Source organism: Cetorhinus maximus, chromosome 24 (genome assembly GCF_964194155.1).
Source record: "Cetorhinus maximus chromosome 24, sCetMax3.hap1.1, whole genome shotgun sequence".
Lineage (NCBI taxonomy): Eukaryota > Metazoa > Chordata > Chondrichthyes > Lamniformes > Cetorhinidae > Cetorhinus > Cetorhinus maximus.
Window position 1 is genome coordinate 46,010,448 of NC_135902.1, and position 22,436 is coordinate 46,032,883.

Genomic DNA, 22,436 nt, shown 5'->3' on the forward strand with positions numbered 1-22,436 from the left:
AACAGAGTTTGTTGAAGGGTCATGAGGACTCGAAACATCAACTGTGCTCTTCTCCGCCGATGCTGCCAGACCTGCTGAGTTTTTCCAGGTATTTCTGTTTTTGTCTCAGATTTTCACTCTATTTAGAAATGGCTTCGATGAAGGAACAGAGAACAGTATATTTGCTGATAACATCAAATTCAGTGATATAGTAAATAATGCAAATGGGAACAGAAAGTTGCAAAGGGACATTTGATAGATTAAGCAAAAGGACACATCTGTGGCAGATGTACCTCAATGTGGGGAAGTATGACATCTTCTGCTTTAGATCCATGAGAGGTCGATCTGAGTATTTTCGAAATGGCGATAAGCTAGGAACTCCAAATTGCCACTTCCTCCAAAACTGGCACTCGTTGCTCTCTGCTTTCTCAGCTTCTCCAATACTGCACTCTTTGTTCCCTTACCTCCGGTCTATCATCTGTAGGTGCGCTTTCAGCTATGAAATCTCAGCCTTATGGAACCTTTTAAATCTCACTGTCATGCCATGTCCTTTGGTTCTAAAAAGGCTCCTAAACTGCCTGGAAGTGTGATGAGACAGGTTCAATCGAGGCATTCAAGAAGGCATTAGATTGTTTCCATTAAATAATGTGTAAGGCACTAAGTCATGATGCTCATTCGGAGGGCCAGTGTAGACATGATGGGCTGAATGGCCTCCTCCTGCACTGTAACAATTCTGTGAAATTCTCCTCTTCTTAGCCGTGCCTTTCTTGCTCCAACTTACCACCCTTCTTCATTTCAGCCTTGTTCAAGGTCCACTTTCTTTTCCCCCTCGCCCTATGAGGACATCACTCAATACGAAGAGCATTATAGAAATTTACTGTTCTTGTTCAAGGAGGTTCTGTGAAAGAAGCAAATGATGGAGCAAGCAATATAAAGAGGAGTTTATTTTAACCAAAATGTAGTATATTGTGGTTATTCGAAATAACAAAGGATGCCTATTCAGATCACAAAAAAAGGTTAAATAACCCAGAAACTCTGAATTTCACTCATCCTTGGATAAGAGAGAGTGTGTTTCCATTATAGGCAGAACAATGTAGTGTGCCACTTGAATTCTACAATTCAAATCCTGAGTTTCTGGGAAAACAGCCACAACTGTTACTTTAAATTAAAAAATGCGATGACTATACAACCCTGTGACACAAATATGGAATGAGAAAAGGCCAGCTGGCCCATTGAGTCAATTGGATTCTCAACCGGGGGGACTGGAATTGGAATATGGACCTTTACTGATATGGGGTCAGGATTTCCTCCTCCTCGTTTTCCTTAAAAGGAAGACGGAAGAGAAAAATCCCTGGAGTTTTCTTCTTAGTGGATCAGTGATGGTGCGCCATGTTCTATCCTTGCTAACCAAGTTCAGTGTAAATAGATAGTGGCCAGGACACATCAGATAGAAGGATATGCTAATAGCTGTAAGAAGTAGGGTGGAAGGAGGTTTGTATAGAGCATAAAAGCTAGCAATGATCAGTTGGGCCAAATAGCCTGTTTCTGTGCTTTAACTTCTATGCAACACGGTGTGACTACAAAGTTCTTTCTAAGGGGAGAGGCAGCAGGCAACTTCAGTGACAAAAATGCAACATGGCAAAAAGCGAAAGAATGTTCATCCTCATAAATACTCATACAGGATTACTGATAATTGGTTCGAAGATGCCATGGAAACCTGAAACTGCAGCATGCGAGTCTGGTCAATCTACTATATGTAAATAGTGACAAAAATAAATACAAAAAAACTGCCAAAATCTGTCCTCTAATTATAGGGAGTGATTTACGCAATACATGTGAAAAACAAGGGTGTGATTTCTATTATGATGCAACTTATTCTTCAGATTTTACAGCAAAACATGCAGTTGATACCTCATTTGTTAAAACATAAGAAAGCAGTTCCAAATGTAAAAATGCGTACTCACTAAAATGCCACAGAATAGGCAACATATTCACGGCTTAGAAAGTGTATTCTTTGGCTAACATAGGAATACAGGTACTGAAGTTGTTACAAATTGCACCTATTAAACCAATTTGTACCTAATAAACAAACTTTTGAATGAGGTACCAGAAAAAAGTTATTGCTGAGCTCCTAGTTTCGTAAAAAATAACCTATGGGCCATATTTTCCTCTTTTGTAGAAAACGGTGACCTTAAATGACAACAGCAAGTGAACAATTTTGTTGTCAAAAGTTAATATCTAACCCAACTTTATCAAGGCAAGCTGTCAATCGCAACACACCCTGTTTTACTGCTATTTGCATAAAGGTTACTGTTTGGATGCTTGAGAATTAACGGTATAAAATGAAATCATTTCCTCAGCCAACTCAAGAGTGCACGAGACTTGGTCAAAATGACACAGCCACTGCAGAGGTGCTGAGTGTCACTCACCACGCAGGTACTGCCGGTGTGGATCAGACACCCATCCACAGAAAGGAAAAGCGCCAACTGTCAGCTCACTGCTCACGATGAAAGTATAAAGCCTCCAGTAAAAATCCCAATGCAGCGCTCAGAAAGTTTGAGTCCTTCATAAACAGCAAATCGCATACCAGGGGGATGGAGGGCAGAGTGGGAGGGGGCTACCAGGGGAATGGAGGGAAGAGTGGGAGGCGGCTACCAGGGGGATGGAGGGCAGAGTGGGAGGGGGCTACCAGGGGGATGGAGGGCAGAGTGGGAGGGGGCTACCAGGGGGATGGAGGGCAGAGTGGGAGGGGGCTATGTCCAGAAACTTACACTGGATGTGAAGATTATGGCAGCCAGTCAGCAGTTAAGATTAAATGACTGAGTTTACAATAAAAAATATTTGGGAGGTCTGGAAGAAGTTCCATGCTTTTGAAAACGTGCAAAGTGGTGGTGGTGGTGATATCTAACAATTGCTTTTAATAGTCAAATAAATGTAGGTAATGCCAGATGGCGCTTTAACTTTACTTCACGTGAGACGAAAGACATAAGTGACCAGATACACAAGTGATTAATAGATCATGTGATGAAAAAACATTGCCCCACGGAGAACCATGTTTAGATGTTAATAATGTCCTGTTATCATCGAGGAAGAGGGAAAACCCGGGGCAAAAGCAAAAGAACATGTCACAACGTCAGCCATCACCCCCATAGTTCCTAAAGTAGAAGCCTAGGTACAGCCAAACTTCTGAATGTATTCCCCATGTGTAAAGTCTCACCAATCAGCAGTGAAAGTCAGTAAATCATGAATGCACAATTATCCAGCCAGCCCATGATTTGCCAACGTACTTCCAAAGTGCGCACACAGAGAAAAACAGCCCTGCATGTCCACAATTCAGTTAGAGGAAGAAATCAGCACAGGTTGAAACCAGGGCATGGGTACACAAGGATTTCCCTTCTGTAAGCTCAGTCCAGCTTGGCAGCAAGGTGCAGAATCAAAACAGAAGAGGAGCGTGGTGTCTTGCTCTGTCCTGCTGTTGTTCCACTATCAACTCACATGGCATTCATTTTTTATATTTTTACAGGTAGAGGAAAATATGGCCCTGAGAAATTCCTAGAATCTCTCAATCATGTCCTTCTGTGATAGATTTAGACTATGAAGACTATCCCCATATAACAGTACTGTTATAGCCTATTCCCATGGATAGTGTAATATAGCAGTAAAAACTGTCATCTCATCACTTGTACACGTAATGCTACAATGCTTACACTAATAAAAGATGCAATATTTCTTGCCAATGAAATTAAGCATTGTTGTTTCACGAAGCAGTACTTTGCATTGAAAAACATGTTTTTTTTTGGTTAATTTTGATTAAGTGACCAATGTCTCGAGATCCTGCTGCAGGCTCCACACTTTGAGCCTACACTGCAGAAATAAGATGGCAAATGCTCTACTAGTCTGTAAGACTAAGGGAATAGCAGTCTGAGTCTTGACACAGCACAACTTCAACCTGAAGAAGCACAGGCGATTCCGAAATGTGTGTTTCGTTCCATCAGTTGATAATCCTTCAGATGGTTTAAACACAAAGTGGACTGTTTCTGTATTAAGTATTGTGACCGAGTCATGTCACAGGAGTGAATTGTAGTCTGATAAAAGGAGTCCAGCCAGAGCATTAAACCCATCTCCCTTTTACATAGTGAGGAACCTGGTTTTCTCTTCAGCATGAACTAGAGGGTCTTCAAGGACCTTTTGATGGAAATCCATGTCCTGCATCTCCCTGTTTGTGACTCAGGAAGCAGGAGAGCGATACAGAGGTTGTCATATGCATGTTTACAAGACATTGTACTGGAAAGGTGATTGTCACTGCCTGATTTACTGCCTTATTACTCATCGTGCTTCTACATTTTTTACTCATTCACAGGATGCGGATTTTGCAGCTTTTATTGCCCCATCCGCGATCGCGCTTGAGGAGGTGGTGGTGAGCCTCCTTCTCGAACTGCGGCAGTCCATGTGGTGCAGGGACACCCACAGTGCTGCTAGGAAGGGAGTTCCAGGATTTTGACCCAGCGACGATGAAGGAACGGTGACATAGTTCCAAGTCAGGATGGTGTGTAGCTTGGAGGGCAAATTGAAGCTGGTGGTGTTCCCATGCATCTGCTGCCCTTGTCCTTCTGGGTGGTAAAGGTCAGGGGTTTGGGAAAACTGTTCAGCATAAAGACAACAAAGGTACTGCTTAACGTGCATAGAGAGCAAGCAGCGACAGTTCAGTTCTCCTCCATGTCTTGTGTGGTTACTCACTCACTGTGACTTGACCCGTAGTTACTAAACAAAATGCTTAAATCTAGTTGCATGGTGGTTTTCTTCAGGAAATGATCCCTCTCGTTTTCCTCTAAATGCCATATCAACAGGATTTTCCTCCCTCTAATCCAGTGTCATTCACAGAATTAAAGAGAGCATCAGCAAAGACCTGAAGCTGCAGTTTTTGGTTTTATCATGAAGGGTTGACAGAGAGACTCCTTTCACCACAGAGATTTTCCATATTGGGAGTTGACCTGTTTACATCAAGAGAAAAGATGGGTTGTTAAGGCTGATGGGATCAAAAATCCATCCTCATTTTACTAGAAGAGAGAGTGCTCTATAAAATAAACCATTCAAGTTAGTAACCTGTTGCCATTCCCCCACGTTAGTTCAGAATGAACACTTGACCAGACAGCAAATAGAATTAAAGTGAGAAATGACCCAAATATATAGCAAGAAGCACAGGGTCCCCTGGCTAAGAGTTCCTCTGGTCTCTGTGCGCTGAGGGTCATTTGCGCCATTGTGAAAATTCCCTCTGTTTGCTTCTCCGGGTGGCATTCTAAACGAATGGGGGTATAATTTCATTAACTTTTCAGCAGCAAAATCTCATAATCCATCTACATTTGTATTTGTTTTAAATTTTTGATGGAAGCAGGACAATAATTGTCACAGACCCATTTGTAATATTTCCACAAATGGCGCATTGACAAATATTTATCCATATGGTTTTGATAGCTAAACGTTTAATGAGCACGTTACAAATTCCAAGTTCAGGGGAGAGGGTCGTGAAGGACCCTCCCCCACCAGCCTATCACTATAGACAGAGTGGGAACTTGGAAACTATAAACGTTGAATTAACAAAGAACCTTCATCTGAAGCTGGTGGCTGAATTTTTAACTGGGGAGAGGGGGTTGGGTGGCAGGGGGCAGCAGGGGGGCTGGAATTTGAATGTATATTTTGGAAAATGAGTCAATGGTCCAATAGAAAACCATGCCAACATTAATACAGGACCAGTTTGCAGTGCTACAGTTGTGTTTCAGAATATTAACCAGGCTGGTTGTTCAGTCCAAAAAATACGCTGAGTATTTGGACTGAAATGTTTTCTTTCAAACAAAAATTGTAATGTTTGATGCCAGGAACGTGGTATCTGCGATTGTTTAAGCTCATTGTATCATATGGGGTGGTTATGCACCATTTAAGAGCACTTCTAGGAATGTAGAAAAAACCTCCTAGTGAACAGGGTCAGAACATAAATTAAACACTGAGTTACTCAGTGAAACTGGTAACATGAGGCAACATGTACTAACCTGCTACCCTTCATAGTGATGCCTGGCTCCTGCCTCCTGTTAGCTGAATAAATGTGAAGTAGGAAGGACCAGCAATTATTATGAATCAGTCTTTTTTATTTCTTATTCTTCCATGGAATGTGGGCGTCACCGGCAAGGTCAGCATTTATTGCCCTTCCCCAACTGCCCACGAAATCTCAGCTGGGGCTTTAACAGGAAGAACATAATGTGCATTTATCTGGATTTTTGCCTGAAAATTTCGACTCAGAACCACAAACGGGCCACGGGAGGAGATTGAAACAGAGGATTGGAGCAAATCCAAAGTCTTTAATTGATTGCAGATTTTCCAAATATACCAGGCAGGCACAGTTAAGTAATAATCAAGCACACTGTCTTAAGGAAAGGTGGGCAGGCTGGGGGCCCCTCATGGTATTCCAAAAGTTTCATGCACAGGATGTGAATCTCTCACTTCAATGTTAAATGCCCTAGAGTTGTAACACATTGTTTTGTCACTGGACGCCAGCATTGAACCTTTGCTTCTTAGGGGCAGGTCCTAAACTTTGATGGAAGGCACCTGTCTTTTATTGCCCAAGTCCAAGGTGTAGGCATCACAGGGCCCTTTTTTCAGGGCTTCATTTATGGATGCGAATGTCACTGACCACTGGCCAGCTTTTACTGCCCAGCCCTAATTGCCCTTGAGAAGCTGGTGGTGAGAGCCTTCTTGAACCGTGGCAGTCCAACTGGTGTAGATACACCCAGGGTGCTGTTAGGGGAGGGATTTTCAGGATTGTGATCCAGCAACAGTGAAGGAACGGCAATATAGTTCAAAGGCAGGATGGTGTCTGTGGCTTGGAGGGGAACTTGCAAGTGCAGGCGCTTCCACACATCTGCTGCCCTTGTCCTTCGAGGTGGTAGAGGGTTAGGGTTTGGAAGGTGCTGCCGAAGAAGCCTTGGTGAGTTCTGGCAGTGCATCTTGTAGATGGCACACACTGTTGCCACTGTGCCTCGGTAGGGGAGGGGCTGAATGTTTAAGGTGGCGGATGGGGTGTCAATCAAGCGGGCTGCTTTGTCCTGGATGGGGGTGTTGAGCTTCTTGAATGTTGTTGGAGCTGCACTCATCCAGGCAAGTGGGGGAATATTCCATCACACTCCGGGCTTGTGCCTTGTAGATGGTGGGCAGGCTTTGGTTAGTCAGGAGGTGAGTTACTCACCGCCGAATTCACAGTCTCTGACCTGCTCTTGTAGCCAGTGTTTATTTGGCTGGTCCAGATTAGAGGAGATAAATTGTGATGTGATCAGGTGACACACAGTTTGGGTTTTAAAAGACTAAGTTATAGGTGGGTTTAAGAATTTCTAGTTTTAACATTCTTAGACAGAACAAGTTAACTTCTGATTTGAAAAAAAGCCGCTTGCCCTCAAATAGAAAACAAGTAGCTGAGAAAGAGATATTTTAGACCTCTAAAAGAATATCTCGTCTACAGTGTTGGAGCCAAAAGACATACCCAATACCATTCCCTGCTCCCCCACCCAACCTCAGCATGTTATCTTCTTGACTGAATCATTGACATGCATCTCTTTCCAGTGACCTTTAACACTTATAGTTAATTAGTTCTACTTGGCTAACAGCTTCATTTACACATTGTCTAGGGGTCCCCGGGATAGCCACAAACACACAGATACAGATTGAAAGCCATACATTTTGTTGGTCGTCTCTCTGCGGCCATGCAAGCAGGTGTTAAAATGTCCGTCCATTGCTACCCTCTTGTTGGGCAGGCTGCCTGGTCTCGGCTGTAAATGCATCCTCAGCACGGAGAGTGGAGGCGTTACTGGAAAACGCCGACTGGTTAATGGTGACCCTCGGGATATAATGGTCATAGGGATTTTCTAACGACTTGAAGAACAAAACAAAAAGGAGCAAATAAAAATCGAAGAATAACGAAAAGTTATGAACATGCCGGTGTTACTGTGTAAGCACCCATAACGCGGGAGTGTAATGAAAATAAAACACAGTTTTCAACTGCAAAATGTCAACACAAAACAATTGTCCACGCATAAATTAAGAAAGGTAATGAACATTACATGGTTTGTATTTTGTTAGACATGACGTAGTACTACTTTAATTAGAACTATTACAGCATATCTGTAGGAATGCTATTGGTGGTTTCTCTATAAAACTGCCGGGTTTAGTTCTAGCAATTAAGGCATCATTTTCTCGATGTTTACTTGCCAATTGATTCTTCTCTGGAGGCTCTGCTGGTATTGGCCCCCTGGTCTGAGACTGGACAGTTACTAACCACAGACCAGTCGGCTGTGGGCGGTGGGGGAGTGGGAGGTCACCACAGCCAAGTGTCATCATGCCCTGACCTCCAATGTCCAAACATGTTCATCTCCAGCAGAACTCTGGTGGTTTTCTGATTCTCCGAGTGGTTTGAGGGAACCCTCTCACCCCCACCGCCGGATTGGCTGACAGTGGCCGCACTCACGAAAACCTGGTCTGCTCGTGGCCACAACCAGCGAGGTAGGGTTTTAAGATTTACCCAACTACGTGCTCCTTCTGATCCCACATTCAAAGAACACAGGCCGCTGCAAGCCACTGAACCCACTCCACTCCCCCCGTCGCCTCTGATCGGCACCATCTTTCCAACACCTTCCCCCCCTGCATTCACTGTCTCTACCTCCTGACCTTTCCTGGAGTACCCAAGGGCTGCTGCAACACCAGGATCCATACATCCCATATAAAACAGATCAGATGCCTGTTGGTGTCTCCAGCTCAATGGAAATGAGTCTCAAAGACCAATGTTGGTTACTCCTCATTCACTATTCAGGCCCTACCTCCCCAAAAGCCCAGCAATGGGTGGACCGGAGTTTCTAGGCCAGAATATCTGACTGGAACAGGAGTGGGGCTACGCAGGTCACGTTCATTAACATGGCATCCATTCCTGTTCCTACCAAGCGTCAGGTCAGACTCCCCTAATCGATCACAGCACCTTTGATTCCTTACCAAGATGAACTAACCTTATTTTTTTCAAAAATGGAAGACCAGATTTTTTTTCAATCTGGCTATAATGGGTAGTAAACCAGGCTACCTATAGATTTGTAATAACAGTTTACAAATGTATTTGATTTATAGGAATTCTTGCACCTAACCTAGCATGCCTATTTAAAAAAAAAGCATGCCTATTTATTATCCACAATCATGAATAATTTTAAATCTGTTATATTTCTTGACTTTGAAATTAAATAAAAGAGGTGAAAATTTGGCAAGGTTTCCAATGGTCTAATGAAGGGAATACGCATCTACAATAACTGGAGCTTCTGCCGTCAGCCATAAACATCTTGTGTCCTAGCAATGGCTGTAGTGTTTAATACTGGGCCTGAGCAGCAAGGTCAGAATCAATAGCCAAGAACTAAAGCGAGAGAGAGGAAAACCTAAGCTGACCTACAGGGTTAAGATTTTCAAATTGAAAGTATTTGTTTGTTGAAATTGGACATCGGACATTAAATCTTGGGACGAGTTTATACTTCACTTTTACACTGTCTCTTTGTTCCTTGCCAGCAGATTTTGGCAGGGCTTGTGAAAGGGTGATGGGTGAACAAGCAAAAGCAACGAAACAGCAGCCCAAATACGGAAAAAATAAGGGAAGCCTTCATCAAAATAAGCAATAAATTTGCTGTTGGTGTCATGCTATCTATAATACCCTTACAGATAGCTCGAGCTGAGATCTGCGCTGTCACCAAAAACAAACAAGGGCTCCCAGCTGAGCCCATATGTTAACAAAGGCTTCTCAGCATTGTGCCTTGTGTAGCTCTGTAAAGTTTACTGTGACATACCTCGAGGATTCTGTCCTGTTGTGGCTGACAAAGCGCTCTGCTATTTAAGCAGGAGTGGCTTCAGTCTTATGCAGATATATGGCCATCCCTGAAAGGCTATGGTAATAGGAGAGTCTGATGTGTCAGGGTAAATAGTTTACACAGCCCTCCCTCACCGTAAAGATACTTCAAACCCAAGGCTGGTCAAGCAAGCGCAGTAAATAAGCACTTATCCAAGGCCATGTAAACTTTTCTAGCTCGGAGCTATTCTCCCAGCAGAGCACCTGGCTAAACATCTTATCCCACTGATGTTACACGGTTCCTTTGAAACCGAAGGTGACAAGTTTTTTGCAAAAAGAAGTTCCTAAAAGGAAAGCCCCTGGGGGTGTACAAAATCTTGTAAGTTATGACTCAAGAAGCTGAAGCACTGCAACTGTGACACTTTCAGAGATTCATGGTTCCGTCATTGTCCATATTCTTCCCTTTCACGTGACAATGCATTTAACACTGAGGCAGAGGTACCTGTGAGATGTTACCAATTAGAAAATGAACTGTTTCCTTTGTAGCTTTTTAATAATACCCCACCTCCAACAACTTTCCTCTGTTGTCCAGCTCTGTTGCTCTGCCCTTGGAGCTACTCTTATCTATTCAATTGTAGCTCAACCATTTCCCTTCACTCTCCCCTCCTTCATACCCTTTAGTGACAACCTGCAAAGACATGGGGAACAGCTCCACTTCTTAGCTGACAGCATTCAGTTCCACCATTCTACCTCTCTCAACCCCTCCACTGCCTCAGATAGATTAGAACTTACCCCACATCCAGTTTTTCAATTGTCTCCAGGTAAACACTGAGCAGACTCTAGCCACCACCCTTTCCCTGGGCCATTGTCTCAGGCTGAACCAAACTTTTTGCCATCTCCCTACTTGGCCTCCAATATGAGTCCCACATCCTCTCCAAGCAAAGACTGTTTATTCATCACTGTAAAACCATCAACCTCCCCACTTACCTCAGCCCATCAGCCACTGAAACAGTCATCCATTCCTTTATCATCTGCGGGCTTCACCATTCCTGCCCACCCTCCACCATTCCTGCCCACCCTCCCACCTCTATAAACTTCAGCTCATCTAAAATCCTCCTCCCATATCCTATCCTCCATCAAGTCTCATTCACCAATGACTCATGTCTATGCTGTCCTGGATTGAAGCCTTTTGGAAGCCAGAAGCCAATGTCAAATTCTCAGAATTGGATCTCTTCACAGCCATAGCCCTCCCTATCTCCAGTCCTACAACCTTCCCAAACTCTTCACTCCTGACATAGGCTTTCCTGCTTCCCTCCTCCTCCTCCCTCTTATAACCTTATCATTGACAGTTGTGCCTTCAGCCCTCTAGGTCCTAAAGTGTTCAAATTTCTGTCCTGAACCCTCTGCTTCTCCACCTCCCTCCCCTCCTTTAAGCTCCTCCTTAAAACCTATTATTTAACCAAACTTTTGGTCACCCTCCCAATATCATCTGCATTGCCTCGAGGTCCATTCTCTCTCACCTTGGGGCGCATTTCTATATAAATCCACGTGGTTGCTGTCAGACGCAGCACACTTGTCATTGAATATCACAAAAGTGATTTTCTATAAGCGAATAAAGTCCGGAAAACAAGGTGTTTTTTTCCTCCTCCCAGCTATTACTCAAAAGAAATGCTAAGTTATTGAAAGAACCATTATATGTTGATGCAACAGTTTGTCATTAACTTTTTGTAGCAAACCTAACTGCACAGGTCAAAGTAGTGTCATGTTGCACAGTTTAATGTCTTGTTAAATATTTGAACTGTAACAACAGTGGTGTCGTGGAGTTTGTTACTGTGCTCTGAGTACCACTAGCAGAGGGTCATGGGATCACACCCACGATTTCTATCCTGCAGCGAGCTCACAATCTCACCCTCTGGGTGCCCCTCCCAGCTAAATTACCATTGTGTCAATATTCCGCAGCTCTTGGCTGAAATGAAGTTTAGTGAGAGATGCGGGATCACATCCTTTGGGCCTTTTCTCAGTTCAAGAAGTGACATCGTGATACAGAGGAGCATTAAGAGAAACCATAAATTCAAATTAAATTAGAACAAGATCTTTACTGGAGTTAGAAAGAACGAAAGAAAGATTTGCATTTATATAGCATTTTCTCAAGCACCTCAGACATCTCAAAGCGCTTTCTACCCCAATGAAGTATTTTTGATGGTGTTGGTAACACGGCAGCCATTTTGCACACAGTAAACTCCCACATACAGCAATGTGATAATGACCAGATAATCTGCACGCGAGGATACTGGGGATAATTCACCTGCTCTTCTTTGAAATAGTGCCATGGGAGTTTTTACATTCACCCAGGCAGGCAGATGGGGTCTCGGTTTAATGTCTCATCTGAAAGACAGCACCTCCGACAGTGCAGGATTCTCTCAGTACTGCACTGGAATATCAGCCTTGATTTTTGTCCCCAAGCCCTGGAGTGGGACTTGAACCATGAACCTCGTGATTCAGAGGTGAGAATGCTATCGACTGAACCACGGGTGACACTGAGGGGGAGGCTGTGGGGAGGGGGGGAGATTCAGACGTCACTGGCTTTTACTTGTTCTGTTTTCTTAAACTGAATGACGCTTTTTAAAAAAAATTGCAAAAATGAACCACCACTAGAAACATTTCAAATTCAGATGAGAGCGACTGATTATGGCAGAAGATGCTATTTATAGGGGCAGAGAGCAGTGCATGTCGAAGACAACTTCTGAGAAAAGGAATTGCTGTAAAGTGCCAACTTCAGCTTCAAGGTTATAAGACAGCAGCTCATCTTTCTATACACAACAGCTCAAACTTAATATACACTGTACAGCCAAGGTTTCTGACAAGTGTGGACAGATGATAAAGACACACAGGAGTACAGCGGACAAGAGTGGCAGCTAGATGCCAATGGTGCTGAAGAAGAAGGGGAGAGAAATAGCTGAAGAATCTATAATTCTTGAAAACCATTAGAGTGGGTACAGCTAACTTACTTTACTTCACATTAACTTACACAGTCAAAGTCTAGCACACAGAACTCTCTTCCTGAAACAGATCATTAAAATGAGCAACCAGACTCTGTGTTCAATTTCTCAGGTACAACATCTGACACCATGTAATCTCTCTCCAACTTTGTGTTGCTGCAGAGTCTTGCTTTATTGATGTCATAAATCTTTCAATGTGAGGTTTGATACAGATTCGTTCCTAATTTAGTAAAGTTTATTATGCCTGCACTTGTACCATTCATCTGATGTCAACATCAGAACTAGTTATTGAACCCACCTGTTAAAAAATGCAATTTATGGACTACAGTTGGTGTCTGTTGTGATGCGTTAATGGTTTTATGCACAGAACTGCCCTCGCTACCTCCCCTCCCCCCAATCATTTTGACTTACTGTGTGCAAAATGGCTGTCGTGTTACCTACACCATCAAAAATACTTCATTGGGGGTAGAAAGCGCTTTGAGATGTCTGAGGTGCTTGAGAAAATGCTATATAAATGCAAATCTTTCTTTCATTCTTTCTAACTCCAGTAAAGATCTTGTTCTAATTTAATTTGAATTTATGGTTTCTCTTAATGCTCCTCTGTATCAAGATGTCACTTCTTGAACTGAGAAAAGGCCCAACGGATGTGATTTGTCAATTTATATTTGAAACATTGAGGTGAGCTGCAGCACTGTGTCCCCACTGTTCAGATCCACAGATTTCTAAAAACTTGTTTTCTTTTCAAACTTTGATTACTTTTAATGGCCTTTTTTTGCCACAACCTCACAATTCAATGTCAATCAAAAATCAATTAAGCGCAGCACTAAAAATCCAATTTCACTTTAAAAGGCACAGTTAATGGCTCCGAGGTGAAGACTCCATCCCTGAGCAATGCAGTCCAGGAAGGCACCAGATGTAATCAGTGGTGAGTGTCAAATTACCTGGAGGCAGACTGTCACCTGTGCGACCTCAACATAAAGGACAGCCTAAGCAGTGACAAGCAAGTAAAGAAAGAACTTGCATTTCTGTAGCCCTTCTCATGACTGCAGGACATCCCAAACCACTTTACAGCCAATCAAGCACTTTTTGAAGTAGTCACTGTTGAAACATAGGAAATGCAGCAGCCAATTTCTGCACTGTAAGTTCCCACAAATAACAATAAGGATCAAATAATCCATTTTAGTGTTGTCATTTGAGGAATAAGTATTGGCCAGTACACTATGAGAAATTCCCCTGCATTTTTTCAAAACAGTGCTATGGGATCTTTCACATTCACCTCAAAGGGCAGGAGAGGGTGTCCTTGGTTTAATCTCTCTTTCGACAGCACCTTTAACAGTGTATCACTTCATTAACCAGCCAAGTGCTGCCTCTTCTAGTTTCAACCGTATGCCAATCGCGCAGTGCTCATTTGAACTAGAGTTGGCAGATTAGGAGTAGCTATTTTTTTAACGCAGTCATTTACTAATGTGCAGCATACTGCAAACTTAAACCTTCACTTACATTTAAACATAGTAACTAATTTTGATATGATGTGAAGGCACAAAATCTCTCTCAAATGTTTCTTTCTGTTTTTTGAAGGCATTAGTGGTGAACTTCTGATGAATGGACATTTTTGTTTCATGCAGGGAGGCATTAAACATTCATATGCAAACTTTGCCAATGAGAGTTTCTACTTTTTCTCTTACTTACTTACTATTCCCAGAGCTCTCATATCAGTGTCAAGTGCCCATTATACCCGAGAGAGTCTGGACAGCAAGGAGATTATATAACTATGGAGGATAAATTCAGCTAAAATTAATCTGATTCCCACTCAACATTCAGAAGTTCCAGCAGATGTCCTTGGAGAAGGATCGGGACCAGGAGCCTGGATGTTTATTCCTGCCTTTCTCTAGTCTAGAGAGTTCAACCGTAATGCTCCTAAATTTACATAGACTGAATGGCAAACCTCAGACATCATTGGGTATTCACGGGATTAAGTGGGGTTATTTTCACATGCACGTTCAGCCCACCGATGGCACTAGATATGAGGAGTTCAAACACATCCCTTTTGAACAAACTGTGCAAGGCAGCAGATAACAGTGTTAGCACTTGGCCCTGTACATCAGAGCACACTGCACCATTATGAGCATGAGCTACAGTGAGATGCAAGTAAAGGGAAGTGTTTTTGCTGTTCATAATTTGGATTTTCTTAGAATTGCTTTTCAAAACAACCCAAGTAAAATAAGCTCGGGCTGTCCAGTTACAGTCAGTCATCGTTAACCATTCAGCTAATGATTAACATGGTAATGAGTATTTCTTTAATGTGCTAATGCTGGTAAATCCACAGTGGGACAATGTCAATAATAAATACAAAGACTGTCTTGTGCAGAAAGTGCTGGTGACTCATTAACCAAGCACACCTCTTTTGACTATTGCATATTGTAATACATTGTTTGTGCTTCATATCTAGACAGAGGAAAAGAAATCTTGTAGTTAATATTCTCAAAATACCAATAAATCAAGATAACTTACGCTGGTTTTGTTCATCAATGCCATCTCAGTGGGCTGGTATACGCTGTTCCGAAGCTGTCCATTGTAACCAGTGTAACCACTGTAAGGCGATTTGGACTTGTTTGCTAGGAAAATAAATTGACAAAGTCATATTTTCACAGACAAACAATTGTCTAACTGACTTTAAGCGTTGTTTGGCTCTCAGCAAGTTCATCCCTCATGCAATTTAACCATACAAGTTCTCAAATTCAATTCCTGGTGTAGGCTGAATTAGTTAAACTCGGTCAGAAGGAGGGGTGATAGAGATGCTGCAATTGGCCTGTGTTCGAGAGGGGAAAACTGGTCAGGATTTCTGCTTCTGATGGTTATCCATTAACCCCTGCTGGAGGTTGGGATCAGGGTCCGTTGTGAAGCCCTCCGCAGTTTCACAACGTGCTGGCCTTCACTGCCGAAGCATCAAAATAAATAATGGTCAACATAAATAATGGGTCAGCTACCAGAGAACACCCCCAACACTTTTTATTTGCTCCTAGAATATGTGAGTTACTGGGACAGGGCCATCCCTATAGTTGCCCTGAGAAGACAGTGATGGGCTTTCTTCCTAAAGCAACTACATGGCTCGCTAGGCCACCTCACAGGGCGGTAAAGAGTCAGTTGCACTAATGTGAGACCAAGAGTCACATAGAGACCAGATGTTTCAAGGAAGGCAGGTTTCCTTCCCTCAAGGGCATTAGTGAATTAAAAACAAAAATTGCTGGAAAAACTCAGCAGGTCTGACAGCATTTGTGGAAAGGAAGACAGAGTTAACGTTTCGAGTCCATATGACTCTTCATGCATTAGTGAATTAGTTGGGTTTTTAACAACACATTCCAGAAAAGCTTCACGGTCACTTTTACAGGTGCCAGCCTTTTATCTCCAAATTTAAAAGAAATGAAAATTCGTAAAATATCATGTTGTTATCTGAATTTACATTCTTCAGATTAGTTCATGGTTAGGATGATCAGGCCAATAACCAATAAAATAGAGTTGTTAAGGGGTGGGATTTGGGATTACCTCTTCACTCTGGGTTAATTTTTTCTGGTATTAATAATTTAGTTTAAGGCATGGTTGGAGCATTCTACTCTTTGACACAGGACTCCTGCCCGAAGAAGCAAGGATGATGATAAAAACAGATGGGAAATCCCTTGCACCAGGAACACTTCAAGGTTAAGAGTTTTTCTGCTCTTGTTTCTATTAGTTCTACTTGACTTGTTATAAAGGATGATAATTTCACCATTGAATAAATTGCCAGCCTTATAAAAAACATCTAACCAGACAAAAATTGTAACATTGGTTTGTTTTTAATGGATTATTTGTTTTTCAGTGTTCTCTCTTTTGCTACCTCCATAATTTTGCTGATGGGATCTCTGTCCTCTTTTATAATATCCCCAAAACTATCCACCTTGGGGCCACATTTCCAAAGAATAAATCAAACATCTAGTTTCTGAAGATGGAGCACTAAGTTCAGTGAGGGACTCATCTAGGCAAGTTTGAGTGACAGGCAACTCTGAGACATGAACTTCTGGTTCAGAGAGAGAGTGATTCAATAATTTGAAACAGCAAACCAATTATTAATTTAAAAATACATTTTGGGTAAAAGAATGAAATTCCTTCGTACTTTTTTTGAAATGTTACTGCCACTTTGGAAGATTTCAGGAGTCTCATTTTTTCTGACTAAGGGGGATCTATGTAATCTGTGCCCCCTTGACCTCAGAGAAAGTTCAGGAGTTCATTGCACAGAAGAAGCTACAATTTGTAAAAAACTACAATACAAACTTCTGCAATACAACTTTTCATTTTTAACGCTGGTGCTCATCATATTGATGCACTTTGTTTGACAAACAGGCACTTTAGCCTTCTACTCAATTAACTGCAGCAGCACGGTTAAATAAACTATCTGCCAAATGCTCGTTAATTACAGGGAACAACGTGCAGCAATGCTGACTGATATTTATGCTGTGGGATGTGGTGAAGCCACTCAGGGTGGCCTGGCAATCAAACCTTCGACGGCTAAAGCCGAAAAAGCGTTTGTTAGATTCGTACTAGGCTGCTTGGTGCCGATTTCTATCAGAGACAGCCCCAGCCCCAGGTGGGCAACTAATGAGAAATGGTATCTTCACCTCTGAACTTCGAAGGGTCTGGAACAAATTTGGCTAACCTGCATTGGGTTCATCCATTGAGAAGGCCTTGTTTTCGATGTACATGTGCTGGGCTTGCTGCTCCTTTAAGATGGTCTCATAGCCCACTCCTCTTGTTGGATACACCTCTTCAACATAATTCTGCTCCATGCTGGCTTTTGTGAGGTGGCAGATTTCTGGGATGATGTAAATAAAGATAAACACCCAGGCATTGGCAACCAGTGCAATGGCAAGTGTTGGGTCTTTCCAGGATTGGTTTCCGACTTTCTCATTCCCATAAACGTACATCACAATCCACACAATCCAGATGGCAATGGAGACGCCGACTGTGACAAGGATAAATATGCCGTGTTTCTTCCAGTGTTTAAAATGACCCCACTGAGTGGACACAGCAAGCCCAAATGTAACTACGATGAGAAGCATAACATAAATTAAAGCCATGGCAAAGTCCATATTATCAATATTGCAAGGATTTCCAACTGGTACAAAACTGGCATCCTTATACCTTACAATAGTGATTATTAACCATTCAGTATTTATTATTACTTCCACAAGGGTGAGAGAAAGTGCCAGGATAAAAATTTGCCAAGCTTTAGGACCATTGTTTTTCCTTACAAGCAAATTGAGTCTGAAAGAGTGTGCCAACAAGCAGGAGAAGCAGATTGCAAACAGAACCCCAAACAGGAACCTTCTGGATGCACAGGTTGCAAAATTCTCGTTGATAACGAAATCAAAAACCAGGCAAAAGAGCCCAAATGTGCCAAAAATGAAAAAGAGCTGAATTCCAATTGTGCTCCTCCTTTTGCCATCTTGAACAAAGGGTATGCTTGCTAGTAAAACCAACATGAGCACAAAGCAACTTAGAATGCCAGCGCTGGCTAGAGCTTGTAACACGATCCCCCAGACAGCTGATAAATCACAGAGGTTGAAGTAAAGTGAGTCAAGGCTAGCAGCACACCCCAATGGAACAGTGGCTGCAGTCACAGGGAGGAGACCGATCCACAAAGGGAACTGCAGTGCGCTCGGCCTCATCCTCCACTCAAGTCGGTCGATCTGAGAATGGATTTCGTCACGTACCTAGACAAGGAAAGAGGACAGGGTATAGGTTATCAAATTACACTGCAGTCTGCCACCGAAAGATTACTGGCTTGGGTCAGTGGGATATGAAAGTGGGCATTGCTGTTTAAAGTGACAATGGACATCTTTGCCCATTTTAGAATAAAACAGATCATGACTATATAAATTCTGCCCAGGTATTGGGATAAAACAATTTATTTGCATACTCAGGAATGTTTTTCTGATTTTAAAAAATTGCCACGCCAGCTTTTTGTTAAAATAAAAGTATTCTGATCCAAGAAATTCAAGAGGCTTCATGAACAATGAGCGCAATTAGATTGTCAAAACAAGTAAACTGCTGGTTCCTCTATTCCCATTTATTTCCCTGCTGTATTCCCATACTCCGTTCTGAGCTTGCAGAGTCACACATGACTACATCTGCGTGGGCAGCAATGGTCTTTGATGTTGAGCTAACCCAAATGGCCAGTCCAGATCTCATGGATCAAATGTTAATACAAAATTCTGCAGAAATTTGATCTGACTGCATCAATGTTCAAAATCTGATTGTCTGATGAACCCACCCAGAGGGGAAATCTCCCTCATCACATCCTACTGCTGGGGCTTTTGAAATTAAAGCTTAATCATTAGAATCTCGAATAATGAAAACAAAAACAATGTGTACGTATATATTTATAGAGCTGATCCCAGTCTGTTATTTACTTATGAGATTTGTCCGATTTCTCAGTCACTTAAGAACACAGATGGTGTTTGTAGCCATAGTTACAGTCTCCTAGTAAGTCAAAAAAAGATCCCCTCCCAGGTGACCATCTCCAGATCAACCAGCAGCCTCAGTGATCACTGCCACAACTGCCCATGTAATGGGGCGCTCTGCCGGCTGAGGTTTGTGCCACCTATTTCATCTCATTCTAAAATCGGAAAGTGACTGAGTGGGAAAAAGTGTTTTTGAGTCATAGGAGTAGATCTTGACTTTGAGAGTTGGCAGCTCGTTTTATACCTCCGTGAGGTCAAGAGAAACAAGAAGCATGAGGGATGCAAAACTGGTTATCAGCCTGTTTTACATGATCACACAAAGCCAAAATCCACCCTGAAGAATCTCAGGGCCCAGAAGGAGACAACATGCCTGTGCTGGCCCTTTGAAAAAGCTGTCCAATTAGTTCCACGCCCCTGCTCTTTCCCTATTGCCCTGCATTTCTTCCCTCTTCAAGTATATACCTAAGTCTCTCCATCTAAAATAAATTAGATTTACAAACTGCCAGTTTATTTCTAATAGCATTTGTGTGAAAGTGCTAAATCTAAAGTTCTTAATTGTTTTTTTGAAACAAGTTAGAAGCTAGAACTATTCCCCTCATTGTGGTCACTCTATAAGTCAGTAAAATAAATCCTGGTATCACTACTTATCAAATCACTCGATTAGACCACAGCAGCCCCAACTAGTCTGCCTCCATTTGCTACGACATTTCAACAGATACCACATAAAAAAAGGGAATGGTGAGAGATATTTATAATTCTGTACATTACACAGATACAGCAAACACATATACCTAACACATAACTCACAACTGAATAACGCTGGTGAACATCATGTTCTTCAGCTTCCAGTTAGTTACAGAAGCTGAAAACTTGTATGTTACTATTTGGTAGCACAAAGCATCTTGACCTGCACTATATTAATGCTTTTTTCTGTTGATCAATGAAAAAAATCCATGAAAAGAATGCACCTTCATTGTCTGGCACACCTTGCTGACGAACAAATTAGACACATTAATGAAATTTTCATTTGTCCAGAGTTATGATATATTAGACAAAGTGTAAACTCAAATTAGTCTAAATCAAAACCAGCAGTGGGCGTGTAACAACTCCATGGATTAAGAAGAGGAAAACGCGTCCAGGTGCTTACTTGTGACTTTTATCCAATGATCATTATTGATTGAAAGATGTGTGTATGTAAACAGTGAAGAACAGGGTCAAGCTTTGCTATGTTTTCCCAATAGTTAGGTAGCTTGCTTAGTGTTAAGTTTCTGAGGTGAGGAATCACTATTCAAGGGGAAGATACTTTGTGAAAAACATTAAGAGTGGCACACCAGTTGTACACTTGTTTCAGAGTTTGAAGGTTGTAGGTTCATGATCACTGCGAGACTTCAGCAGATAATTAAGACTCACACTTTGGCGTAGGACTTAGAGAATACTACATCTTTCAGGTGAGGTGTTAAACCGAGGTTCTATCTGCCTGTGCAGATGGATGTAAAAGCTCTCATTGTATCGTTTGAAGAGGAGTAGGGAGTTTTCCAAGTGACCTGATCACCGTGCAATGCTCAATCAACACTACAAGATTCCCCAGCAGTTATCTCACTGGTTCTTGTTGGATCTTGCTGTCTGCCAATTGGCTGCTGTGTTTGCCTACAAACAATTACCAGTTCATTTCACAAATAATTCACTGGCTGTGAAGTCATTTGGATGTCCGAAGGATATTAAACACACAACAGAAATGGAAATGCTGTCTAGTTTTGAAGTTAGTGACACTGTAAGCACAGCAGGAAAATTTCCTACCCAAACTATATCTAACAACTTCTATTTATATATTGCCTTTGACGTAATATGATATCCCAAGGCACTGCACAGGAGCGATATAAAGAAAAATCTGAAACTGAATCGTGTAAGGAGATATTAGGACAGATGACCAAAAGCTAGGTCAAGGAGGCAAGTTTTAAGAAGTGCCTTCAAGGAGGGGAGGTAGGGAGGCAGAGTGGATTAGAGAGAGAATGCCAAAATTTAGTGGCTTGGTTTGGAGTAGCAATTAAAAATCATGGATGCTCAAGAGACTGGGATTAGGAATGCAGATATCTCGGAGGCTTGTAGGGCTGGAGGAGATTACAGTGATAGGGAGGGGAAAATTGCAAAATAAAAAGGAGATTACAATTTACTAGAACTGGAGACAATCTTTCTGCTCTGCAAAACGATGTTACCAACTCATAAGGACCACTGGACCCACCACTGCACATGTTGAGATATGAGAAAGTTGTAACGACGACAAAGCAGCGAGGGAGTGGAGAACAGGGTGGGAAGAATGCAAACTTAGTCGCCGTGTAAAACTGGACTAATTCAGGTTGCCCATGCGGTTTCCGAGTGCAGAGCCACTCACTGCCACTGTACAACACTCAACGATAATAAATACTGAATATTTATTCAGTCTCCAGCGGAATAAAAGGTGCATTCAGTCTTAGAGACTGCACTTTCAGAACTCCGAATGTAAACACGAACTCATGCTTTAGTTTAAAGCCTGTGCATTATAAAAGCCTATGTATTATACCATTTACCCTCTTGAAGACCTCGTAATTATTGTAAACGTTTGGAAAAAAAAAATTACAATTTGCAAAATTAATCCGATCTCTAAATTTACATTCAAGGTCTGTGCGGGAGGGAGTTTCTTGTTGCTGCAGAGCTGGTCTGTTGAAATTGTTACTGTACACACAGACAGACACAGACAGACAGAGCATGCCTGTTCTGGGCTAGAGTCGGTGTTCAGTGTCTGCGCTCTTACCTCCGCTTCTCGCAGCGACCCGCAATGCCGCACGGAGCCTTGCTTCCCCACAAAAACACCAGGGGAAGTCTGAGTTAGAACTAGGAGCTTGCAGCAAACAGAAGTCCTGCTTCAGTGCACTCACTTGTCCCAATGCGCTCGCTGGGTGTTTTCTAGTTATTGTAGAAGGGAGAAACGATTTGCCCTGTTAATAGTCGAAAGGAATTCAGCTTTTGAAGACTTAAAGGTGAAGCTCACACCCACAGTGAATGACTGACACTCTCCAACTCTCTGCCTCTCCAGCTGAGCCTGTGTATTGACATCAGTATGACGTATACCTTGGT

At 42.2% G+C, this 22,436-nt stretch overlaps 1 protein-coding gene across 1 annotated transcript; it reads right to left on the reverse strand.

Annotated features, from left to right (window-relative positions):
• Positions 1–905: 905 nt before the first annotated feature.
• LOC144699853 (G-protein coupled receptor family C group 5 member C-like) lies at positions 906–22,409 on the reverse strand. The gene is made up of 5 exons (XM_078571159.1): positions 22,114–22,409; positions 17,519–18,575; positions 15,343–15,446; positions 7,699–7,893; positions 906–4,970 (listed from the first exon to the last, which is right to left on the reverse strand). Exons 2-4 carry the CDS (start codon positions 18,528–18,530, stop codon positions 7,738–7,740), a joined length of 1,272 nt encoding a protein of 423 aa, XP_078427285.1. The 5' UTR covers positions 18,531–18,575; positions 22,114–22,409; the 3' UTR covers positions 906–4,970; positions 7,699–7,737.
• Positions 22,410–22,436: the final 27 nt, after the last annotated feature.